The sequence below is a fragment of the Oryctolagus cuniculus genome, chromosome 18 (genome assembly GCF_964237555.1).
Source record: "Oryctolagus cuniculus chromosome 18, mOryCun1.1, whole genome shotgun sequence".
Taxonomy (NCBI): Eukaryota; Metazoa; Chordata; class Mammalia; order Lagomorpha; family Leporidae; genus Oryctolagus; species Oryctolagus cuniculus.
This window is the reverse complement of record NC_091449.1, coordinates 23,507,386-23,518,937: the sequence shown is the minus strand read 5'-3', so window position 1 is coordinate 23,518,937 and position 11,552 is coordinate 23,507,386. Positions and strand designations below refer to the sequence as shown.

At 50.3% G+C, this 11,552-nt stretch overlaps 1 protein-coding gene across 1 annotated transcript in view; it reads left to right on the top strand.

The window, feature by feature from the left end:
• The first annotated feature begins 202 nt into the window (after positions 1 to 202).
• Positions 203 to 11,552, top strand: part of LOC138846717 (putative ATP-dependent RNA helicase TDRD12) — a 35,927-nt gene continuing 24,577 nt past the window's right edge. Inside the window, exon 1 of the mRNA XM_070063271.1 lies at positions 203 to 665. Within this exon, the coding sequence (XP_069919372.1) occupies positions 522 to 665 (144 nt within the window). The 5' untranslated portion in view covers positions 203 to 521. The remainder of the gene's footprint in view (positions 666 to 11,552) is intronic.

The following is an 11,552-nucleotide window of genomic DNA, read 5'->3' as shown; positions in this document are numbered from 1 at the left end:
GCCCACTCAGAGGACGGGGTCGTGCACACTTCTGCTAAGACAAGCAAGCCCAGCACAGAGACCTGGGGAGCGCGGCCCGCTGGACGCTGGGGGTGGACAGCCCAGCAGGCCCCGCGCGCTCCCGGCGGGGAGGCCAGCCCAGGTCCCCAAGCCCCCGGGCGCCCCGCGGCCCAGGAAGCGAGCCGCGCGCCAGGACCGCGGGACCCCACGCCCCTCCCCGCCGCACGGCGGCGCTGCGCAAGGCCGGCCGTTGTCCGGGGCCGTTGGGCGCCCACGTGGCTTCTGGACGCCTGGAGGCCGGCGCGGGGGCGGGCGCCATTACGAGAGGCCGGGGGCGCGGGGTGGAGCCGACGAGGAGCCCAGAGCGCGCCCGCGGCGGCGGCGTCGGGTGGGAAGACGAGGCGCGGCACTGGGGGGCGTGGCGGCCGGCCTGCAGGCGGGGGCGCGTCCAGGGCAGGAAGCTGGAGTCCCCGTCGAGCTGGTGGGCGCGGCCCCCGCAGAGGCCTGAGGCGTCAGGCGCGATGGCAGGGGCCGCCCCCGGGGCGGCGGGAGGGGCCGCGCGGCTCGCCACGCCCGCCACGCCCGCCACGCCCGCCGCCGGGCGCGTCGTCCAGGGCGAGCGGGCCAGAGGCGCGGCGAAGATGCTCCAGGTCCTGGTGCTGCAGGTGAGCGAGCGGCCCGCGCACGGACGGTCGGGCCCGGGTCGGTGCAGGCGGGAGGCTGGAGTGCGGGTGGGGGTCGCTTCAGAAGGGGGCGCGTGCGCTGTTCCGGACAACCCCGGAGGGCGGTTGCTGCGAGCTGTCTCGCACTAGGTGTGCGTGCCTGACTCGGGCACGTTGGCAGGTGTGTCGGTGCCCCGCACACCCCAGCCCACGTCCGCCCTAGGTCAGGGCCCCTCGCGGGGAGCCGTGGACCTGGCTCCCGCCCTTCCCCCGCCGCCCGCAGCCCTCAGGGCTCGGCTTCTGGGACCCCCCCCGCCCCCCCCACGCCGCCCTCTCCTCACGCGGGTGTCCTGGTCCCCGGGGCGGGCATGGGCCGCCACCTGGGAGACTTGAGGTGCAGGGAGGGCTCCCGAGGAAGACTGAGGGGAGGCGCTGGAGGAGGGAGTTTACAAACCGGAGCCAGGGTGTGGGATGGGGAGGGGCGCCGCGAAGGAGGGGGATGGGTGGTGTCTGTGTTCTGTGGATTCACCCGACCAGAGCGTCACACACCCCCGAAGCCGCTGACTCCTTGCAAGGAGGCCTGGCTCTCAGACTTTTCAATTTGTTTTATTTACTTGACAGAGTTAGAGACAGTGAGAGACACAGACAGACAGAAAGGTCTTCCTTCCTTTTGTTCACCCCACAAATGGCCGCCACGGCCAGCGCGCTGTGCCGATCTGAAACCAGGAGCCAGGTGCTTCCTCCTGGTCTCCCATGCGGGTGCAGGGCCCAAGCACTTGGGCCATCCTCCACTGTACTCCCGGGCCACAGCAGAGAGCTAGACTAGAAGAAGAGCAACTGGGACTAGAACCCGGCGCCCATATGGTTCGCTGGCGCCCCAGGCAGAGGATGAACCAAGTGAGCCATGGCGTCGGCCCCGGCTCTCAGACTTTGAAGGGATTTCAGGTCTCCCTGGGAGGCTCCTCTGCACTAGTCAATGTTCTCCATCAGTCCTAAATATGTCAGTCCCAATTCCTTCCTGTGAAAGGGCTCTCACCCATCGTGCCACGTGCACGCCCGTGGGTGCAGGACTTGGGCAAGAAGTGCTGGGCTCGTGCCCTCCTGCTTGGGAACCCGTCTGTGTGTTGGGCCCTGGAACCTGCTTGTGTCTCCCCTCAGCTCTGCCCGGCCTCCACTTATGACTGCGACCTGGCTCACCCTTGGAGCAAATCTTCTGTCCCTTATAGGAGTATTTGCCCCAGTGAGGTCCAGGTTCCGGCTGTCCTGATCCAGATTGATGTGGCATTTCCATGGATACGGTGCCCCCTCCCACCCTGTGCCCATCAACAGGTGATGGGGTACCCTCAGGGTGGTGTGCATGTAGGATGGGAAATTATTTAGCTTTCACATTAGTTAGTTTTGAGGTGTCCTCTTACACGTGAGGATGTCATATGAAGTGAGGTGAGCCAAGCAGAAAGGCCCACGTGCTGTATGATTCTGTGGGCGAGTTGAATGGCAGCTGCCAGAGGTTGGGTTTGTGCGTACAGGGCAGAGATTCACTTTTGCAAGGTGAGGAATTCTGGAGATGGCTGGTGCTCGCGGTTGCACAACAGTGCCAGTCTACGTAATGCTACTGAACTGTACACTTAAAATTGCCCAAAAGGATGAATTTTATCTGGAGTTTGCCACGACTTTTTAAAAAGATTTACTTGATTCTGTCCCGGTTGCCCCTCTTCCAGGCCAGCCCTCTGCTGTGGCCAGGGAGTGCAGTGGAGGATGGCCCAGGTGCTTGGGCCCTGCACCCCAAGGGAGACCAGGAGAAGCACCTGGCTCCTGGCTCCTGCCATCGGATCAGCGCGGTGCGCCGGCCGCAGTGCGCTGGCCGCGGCAGCCATTGGAGGGTGAACCAACGGCAAAGGAAGACCTTTCTCTCTGTCTCTCTCTCTCACTGTCCACTCTGCCTGTCAAAAAAATAAAATAAATAAATAAATAAATAAAAAATAAATAAATAAATAAAAATAAAAAGATTTACTTATTTGAATAACAGAATGACAGAGACCAACAGAGAGGGAGGTCTTCCATCCACTGGTCCATTCCTCAAATGGCCGCAACAGCCAGATCTGGCAGAGTCTGAAGCCAGGAACCAGGAACTCCATCCGGGCCTATCATGTGGGTGGCAGGGGTCCAAGCACTGGGACCCCGAGGCACGTTCCCAGGGAGCTGGATCAGAAGTGGAACAGGCGGGACTCGAACTGGTTCTTGGTGGTCATGAGACAGGAACCCGGCAGAGAAGAGAAGCAGCGACCCAGAAGACAGCGGCCTCCCTGAGTGACGCAGACAGAGGCGAGAGCTGTACCTGGAGAGCCGCATCACCAGGAGCCCTGTAGCAGGGCAGCTGTGCTGTTCCTGAAGAGTCCGGCCTGCAGGAGACTCTGCCACATCTGGCGGGGCCGAGACCTCTCCTGGCTAAGGAGGGCAGAGAAGAGCTGTTGGCTGCCAGGAATGGGAGGAGGGCTCGCACGCCCCAGCTGGTTAGGTGCCGCGTGTGATGTCTGCATCGCACCTCAGGGTGCCTGTTCAGATCTGACCGCTCAGCTTCTGGTCCAGCTTCCCGTGTGCTCACATGGGAAGGCAGCGTATGATGGCCCAAGTACTTTGACCCCTGCCCCTGTGTAGGAGGTCAGAGTGGAGTTCCTTCCCTCCTCCCAGACTTGGCTGTTGTGGGCATTTGGGGAGTGAACCAGCAGATGGAAGAGCTCTCTCCCATCCCCCACCTTGCTCTTGCTGTCCATCTCTCTCTGTCACTCTGCTTTTCAAATACATAAGTACACACAGCATATATGAGGAAAGCAGCCCGGGCCACACACTTCTGTGTTTGAAATCTGGGAGGCCGTAGCACCCTGATGGCTGGGCACGTGGCCTTGGAGCAGTGGCAGAAAGCAGTAGTCCTCGGCCTTCCCTGGGAAGCTCCTGGAGGAACTGGCAACTAGAACTGTGTGTGTTGCTGTCTGCAAAAACTGGGCCCGGCTTGCATTTTACAGGTTTTAGAAGCAGATTTTTTTTTTAAATGAAACATTCTAGCAGCCTCAACATTTAACATTAAAAAATTTATTTATGTATTTTCATTGGGAAAACAGGTCAGCAGAGTTCTTCCATCTGCTGGTTTACTCCAGAATGCCCACAGCAGCCAGGGCTGGGCCAGGCCAAAGCTGGGAGCCTAGAGCTCAGTCCTGGTCTCCCACATGGGTGATAGCGGCACAGTGCTCGAGCCATCATCTGCTGCCTGACCAGTAGGCACGTTGGCAGGAAGCTGGATTGGTGGTTGTGTGGCCTTGATGTGAACCAGGTACTCTGAGTATCCCAAGCCGTGACCTGACTGCTGCCCCAAACGCCCACCCCTAAGAATGCTTTGTAAACGTCTTTCCTAAATTACTCTTTGGAAAATTTTCAAACACAAAACAGCATCATGAATGCCTGTGTGTACTACACCCACACTAACTGGTTGGTAACGCTTTGCTGCGTTTGCACTTCAGAAATATGTGTATGTAAAAATTACTTTTTCTTTTTTGGTTGAGCCATTTGAGAATGAGTCTAGAACTCAGAGCACTTAAGTGATTTTTCTAGGAACAAAGACTTCATCTTATAGAACTATAATGTAATCATCACACTTGAGAAATTTAATGTTGGTGCAAGTCTGTTACCTGATACACAGTCTGTACTCCCTTTGTCCTGATAAGGTCTACTGTAGCTTGTTTTCTCTGATAAAGAACCCAGAACTACACACTGCATTTAATTGTCATGGCCTTGTAGAGTTCATTCAGGCAGTACATTGGTCTATCTTTGATGATACTGAAATTTCTGAAGAATAAGGGCAGTCACTTTGCAAAGTATTCCTCAATAATTATAACTATATTAATATATTTAGGTTAGACACTTTTAGTAAAAATGCTACATAAGTTATGCCACGTCAGAGGACAAGATGTTTTAAAAAAAAAAATTGATGCTGGCGCCAGCATTGTGGTATAGCAAGGTAAGCTACCACCTGTGATGTCAGGACCCCATATGGGCACCTGTTCAAATCTCGTCTGCTCCACTTAAGATCTAGCTCCCTGCTAATGTGCCTGGGAAAGCAACAGAAGATGACACAAGTGCTTGGGCCTCTGCCACCCATGTGGGAGACCCAGATGAAGCTCTTGGCTTCAGCCTGGTCCAGCCCTGGTCATTGCAACCATTTGGGGAGTGAGTGAATTGGTGGGTGGAAGATCTCTCTCTGCCCCCCTCTCTGCCTCCCTCCCTCTCTAACTCTGCATTTGAAATAAATAAGTAAATCTTTTTTAAAAATTCAGATTAATTTAAAAATTTTAACTTTTTATTAGAAAATACATTGGAGATGCAGAAAAGTGTGGAAAATAGTATCAATATTGGGACACCCACCAAACTCTTATTTATTTGAAAGGTAGAGACACAAGGAGAGACAGAGCTCTCCCATCCCTTTGTTCACACCCCAGATGCCCACAGTAGCCAAGGCGGGGCCAGGCCAAAGCTTGGAGCTGGGAACTCACCCTGAGTCCCCCACACTGAGGACAGGGACCCAGTCACTCAAGCCGTGGTCAAGAGGCCTCCTAGAGTGTGCACTGATTAGCAGCAAGCTGGAATCGGCATCAGAACGTGCACGGAAACCTAAGCACTCCCATGTGGAACGCAGACCCTGCCTGAGGATTCACTGCTATGACAAAAGCCCACCCCTATTTTTTAATTGATGTATAATTTATTTACAGAAAAATTCATTCCTTTTTGTGTAGACTTCTGTATTTTGAAAAATGCATAGCATCGTGTAATCACCCCAACAGTCAAAATGCAGAAGCATTTCCTCACTTCCCCATATTCCCATGATGAAGCTCCTTTGTAGCTGTATCTTTCTCTACCTGTAATGCTTTATAAAGAAGATTGTTTTCTGCTGCTATTAGTTTTTCCTTTTCTAGAATGTCACAGAAATGGGTGCATGCAGAATCCCAGAGCAGTAGTGGCCTTTCACTGTGGCTTCTTCAAAGACGACACATTGGATACTGCTTTGTGTTGCTGCGTAGGGTCAGTGGCAGAGTAGTATTCCGTGGTGTGCACACACAGCAGTTTATACTCACAGGCCACTTGAGTTGTTTCAGTTTAGGGAGATGATGAACAACACTGCTATAATCTTTGCCTACAGGTAGTTGTATGGACTCGAGTTCATTTCATTTGGGAGAATAACTAGGATGGAATTGCTTGTGTTTTAACTTTATGAGAAACTGATGGACTGTGTTCCAGCATAACTGCCTTTTTGCATTTCTGTCAAAAATGTCTGAGTTCCCTTTTTCTCTCTCTCACTGTCTGACTTTGCCTGTCTAATAAAAGGGGGGGGGGGGCGCAGCGCCATGGCTCACTTGGTTAATCCTGCACCTGCAGTGCCGGCATCCCATGTGGGCTCTGGGTTCTACTCCCAGTTGCTCCTCTTGCAGTCCAGCTCTCTGCTGTGGCCCGGGAAGGCAGTGGAGGATGGCCCAAGTGCTTGGGCCCTGCACCCGCATGGGAGACCAGGAGAAGCACCTGGCTCCTGGCTTCGGATCGGCGCAATGCGCCGGCCATAGCAGCCATCTGGGTTGTGAACCAACGAAAGGAAGACCTTTCTCTCTGTTTCTCTCACTAACTCTATCTAATAATAAAAAAAAAAGTATGAGTTCTATTTGCTCTTCATCCCTGTATACAGTTAGTATTGTAAGGTTTTTTGTTTGTTTGTTTTTTAAAGATTGATGATTTTGACAGAGTTAGAGATCTTCCATCTGCTGGTTCACTCTTGAATTGGCCACAAAGGTGGGAGCTGGGCCAGGCCAAAGCCAGGAGCCCCGACTCCATCTGGGTCTCCTTTATGGGTGCAGGGGCTCAAGCGCTTGGGCCATCCTCCACTGCTGTCCCAGGCACATTACATTACAGGGAGGTGGATTGGAAGTAGAGCAGCTGTGACTGGAACCCACGCCCTTTCTCCAGCGCCAGCCTCACCTGATGGCTGTAGACTCACAGCTGAGACTTGGACTTGAGGTCGGATAGTGAGTCCTCCAGTTGTGTTCTTCTTTCTCATGATTATTTAGGCTGTTCTAATTCCTTTGTCTTTTTTTTAAATAAAAGATTTATTTTTATTTATTTGAAAGTGAGAGTTACAGAGAGAGGTAGAGCCAGAGAGAGAGGTCTTCCCTCTGCTGGTTCACTCCCCAAATGACTGCAACACCTAGAGCTTATCTGATCTGAAGCCAGGAGCTTCTTCCAGGTCTCCCACGCAGGTGCCGGGCCCCAAGGACTTGGGCCATCTTCTGCTGCTTTCCCAGGCCATAGCAGAGAGCTGGATCGGAAGTGGAGCAGCCAGGACTCCAACCGACGCCTATATTTTTTGCCGCCGCTGCAGGCTGTGGCTTTAACCCGCTGCACCACAGCACCAGCCCCTAATTCCTTTGTCTTTCCAAGGAGGATCTCATTATTAGCATGCTGATTTGTAACCACCCCTTCCCTGCAAAAATCCATCATTAAACCTGCTGGAATTGTGTTGTATTTCTAGATCACTTCAGGGGAAAACAGCCGTTTCTTAATTATGGCCCCCACAGGTGCTAGGGGGCATCCCACCCCCAGCATTGCGCAGCATCGCATGAAGGGCCTCCATTACTGTCAGCCACCCCTCAAGGCGCATAGCCCATGGTGCTGAGGGTCCAGTCGGGCCCTCCGCTGAGGTGGATGGACAACCCCTGCCCCAAGGGTGACCTTTTTCGTTTGATCAGTAATTTTTTTATGATCTTGTCCTCATCACCTATTTGTATACAAAAGTTGCTTAAAATTTTAAAACCAATCTAAAGAGACAAAAACTAAAGGATTGCTGCATTTATTTAACTGGGCAGCTGTTCCCTCAAGCTTCGGCCCTGCGTAAGTCAGTCCACTTCCAGAGTTGCTCTGCAGCCACCGGCCCTGCTGGTCTCTTTAGGGCTGACCCTCCTGTGTCAGAGGCTCAGCTTGTACGGTATTGCTGGATTTGAGCTGCACTCCAGTGTCAGCCCACCTGCCTGTCTGTGTTGTGGTGGGTCCAGGGAGCTATCTTGAGGACTTTGACTGTAGTAGGGGTGGATGGAACAAGGGTCTGTTTATTTCTAAGAGTTTGTTTTATCTGTTTGAAGGCTTTTTTATTTGATTTAAAGATTTTATTTATTTGAGAGGTACAGTTAGGCAGTGAGAGGGAGAGACAGAGATAAAGGTATTCCTTCCGTTGTTTCACTCCCCAATTTGCCACAATGGCCAGAGCTACGCCGATCTGAAGCCAGGAGCCATGAGCTTCTTCCTGGTCTCCCACGCAGGTGCAGGGGCCCAAGGGCTTGGGCCATCTTCTATTGCTTTCCCAGGCCATAGCAGAGAGCTGGATCGGAAGTGGAGCAGCTGGGACTCGAACCAGCGCCCATCTGGGATGCCAGCACTTCAGGCCAGGGTGTTAACCCGCTGCACCATAGCGCCAGCCCCGAGAAGGCTTTTTTACAATAGAGGACTTTTCCCCACTTTGTGGCTTTCTAAGTCTGGAATTTGCAGGTCTAACAAGCAAATTAGATACAACAGGATCTAAAACAAAAAGATTGAATCGTTATTAGAGTACCTAGGAAATGTGTTCTCTAAACCAGGAGCAGGTTTTCTCACAGAGAGAGGCATGTAGGCCTGGCCAGGTACGTATGAGGCCCGACCTCTCTCTGTCTTTACATGGGATAGTGGAAGAGACATCATAAGAAAGGTGTGAACCTCTTGAGGGAAGACGCCCTGTTGACTCCATTACCTAGGCGGCCTGGGAGAAGAGCTGGCTTGAACAGGAGGTTAGTACAGAAGAGGCGGCACTTCTGAAAGGAAGATTGCAGTCCTGCCTGTCCTGACCCGAGGCCTTGCCCTCAATGGCAGTAGTTATCTTGGAAGCCGGGCAGAGTAAAGGGCTCTTTGAGCTTGGAGCCAGTAGGATCTGTGGTTCTAACCTGGGATCCCTTCAGCCCCAAGGCAATTCCATTCACCCAGCTCTTGACAGAATTTGGTAGAGGCTGGCTTTTTTCAGGATGGCTGTTTGCCCCATCTCCTGGCTTTCCAAATTGAAGCCTGATGCCATTTGGGATGGACTGGCCTCACTGGGTCTCGTTGATGGCAGAACACTGTGTAAAGTATCTATTAGTTGGCTTGACAGCTATCTTTACATTCCTCCTGCTAAAGCAGACCACAGAGGCATCCTCTAAGATGTCAGTTAAGGGGTTGTTGAGTTCTGTCCTTAATCTTTGGTGGCTGAGCTAGAAGTCTGTAGTCACAGGCATGTTTTGACAGTTTTTTTTTTTTTTTTGAAACAATGCAGTGCCCATGAGGAGAGCTATGTTCTTTAAGTAAGATCAAAACATGAAGATCGTTTCACTAATTTGTCTATAAATTTTGTTATTAATTTGCCAAGAACAACTTTAACTTGGACTTTAGAGGGAGCAATGAGCACTGTATTATACCTCTAACTATATTGTTTTTAGATAAATAGTACACCTTTATGGTTGCAAATACCTAACACAAGTGCAACTTGTTTGACCAGCAGACCCAAATGCAAACATGTCAATAACTTAAAAAAAATTTTTTTTTTAGTTTTTCTTTACCAACAAATTGAGAACAGCCTATTTATCATATTTATTTAAGTCAGGTGCACCAGAAAGGTAATTTGTGTTAATTTAGCAGTTTTTAATAATTTTTATATAGACACACAATCTGCACATAAGTATCTGGCTCCTGCCATCGGATCAGCCCGGTGCGCCGGCTGCAGCGGCCATTGGAGGGTGAACCAACGGCAAAAAGGAAGACCTTTCTCTCTGTCTCTCTCTCTCACTATCCACTCTGCCTGTCGGAAGAAAAAAAAAGAAAAGAAAAGACAAAAAAAAAAAATTAATGGGGCTGGCTCTGGTGCAACAGGTTAACGCCCTGGCCTGAAGCGCCGACATCTCACGTGGGCGCCGGCTCCTGGCTTCAGATTGGCACAGCTCCGGCCATTGCGGCCAATTGGAGAGTGAACCAGCAGATGGAAGACCTCTCTAACTCTGACTTTCAAATAAAGAAATCTTAAGAGTGTTAATTTTTTTTTAATCTATGATGTCAGTGACCACCCGAGGCTGTTGACATGAGCTGCCTAGACTAAGGAAGCCTTTTGAGTCCACAACTCTCAGTATTTGGACAAGGCCAGAAGCAAAGTGGAAGTTCTCTCCTCCCTTTAGAGAAAAGTACATCCTCTTTTGATGGCTGCTGCTTTCCACTGGGGCCTCACGGAGATCCTTCATGTAGAACATTTTTGCCACAGTGTCTTGGCTTTCTATGCTTGACATGTAAAACAAGTCCATATTTAAACAGACTTTTAAAACTTTGAAACTTTTAGAACTCAGCTGTTTTTAAACAAGTAGAACTTAATGAGACAACGATTATCTCAGTAGGATACAAAAAGACTATTTTCCCAAATATCTATTAACACTTAAGTATTTCATCAACCTCATTGCTTTTACAGAGGATCAGATTTTAATCTTACGTCAAAAAAAAAAAAAACAGATTGATAACTTTTGTAGCTAACAAAAAAATTGTATAACCAATTAAGACTTCCACACACCTTTTGCAACTACCTAAACCGTTTTATCTTTTCCATTCCAATCTTACAATCCATGTCCTTTCTTTATTATTTCACTAAGAAGCACAGCTTTGACTTGGCAACCTTTTTTCCATCTGTTGATTTTCTTGATTTACATTGAAAATCACAATTTAAAAGAATATCCCGAATTTCAACCTTAGTTACTTCTGAGCAGTCTTGAATTATTTTTATTTATAGACAGCTTATGAAAACCTATTTGTCAACAAATCCAGAGTTTTTCATAGACTGTAAGGTGTTAAGAGTACCTAAGTTTACTTGTGGACACATGTATCTCATTTACCTTTACCCAATTTACATTTAGCAACTACACAGATTGTTAGGGTTGGAGTAGCTGGGGTTCTGGCCTTTTGTACCCCCCTCCCCTGCCGCCCTGGGATGAGAGAACTGACATCAACGGAGACAGGTCACTTCATTAAGGCAAAGAGGGAAAAGCATCCTGTTCTAGAAAAGTCTGGTCTGGAGTGCACTTGGGGCTGGGGTTTTATGTGGTTAAGGAGGGAGTTTGCCACTGTCGCTGTGGGGGAGGGAGAAGACTTTGCAGCTGGTGGAAAGTGGAACTAGGGGGCTCTGGGAAGCCTTGGGAACTTTCCTCAAATCTAATTAGAAAGCTGCCCTGTGCAGCTCATCTATTTAATTAGTTGTTTTGCAAGGAGTCTGGGGGAGGTTGCACCTGGTTCCCCAACCAGAGGAGGTTGCACTGGTTGTCAGAAGGAAGGGAGGAAATGGGGAGGGGGTGGGCTGAGGACAGAGGAATGGGGAAGGGGCGATGAGCCCTTTACAGATGACTGAAGATACTGGCATTGTATCATACTTTGTCTGAATTAATGTCAGAACTACATTTATATGGAATTTTATTTTTTATAAAACTGGAAATCAGTTTTATCAACCTGAGATCTGTTAAATGGCCATTTTTCATTTAGTCACCTGCTGTCTGGCAAGGGTTAGCATCATTGCAGAACCTGTAATGGTTGCATAGAAGCCAATAGGGATTACAGTTGAAGCCTTCATAGGTAAGCCGATGACAGCCACATTTCATTCCCAGGACAGATTTCTCTTTCTTCTTTAGACCTTGGGAAAGCCTCTAGCACAACCTCAGTGGTGTCAGCTAGAAACAAGTTTAAGTAAAAGACAAAGGCCTCTGCCACACTTGGGGAGGCTCGGTTCCTGCACCCTGCTTGGCTGTTGCCGTGAGAGCACAGGCTCTTGTTCTG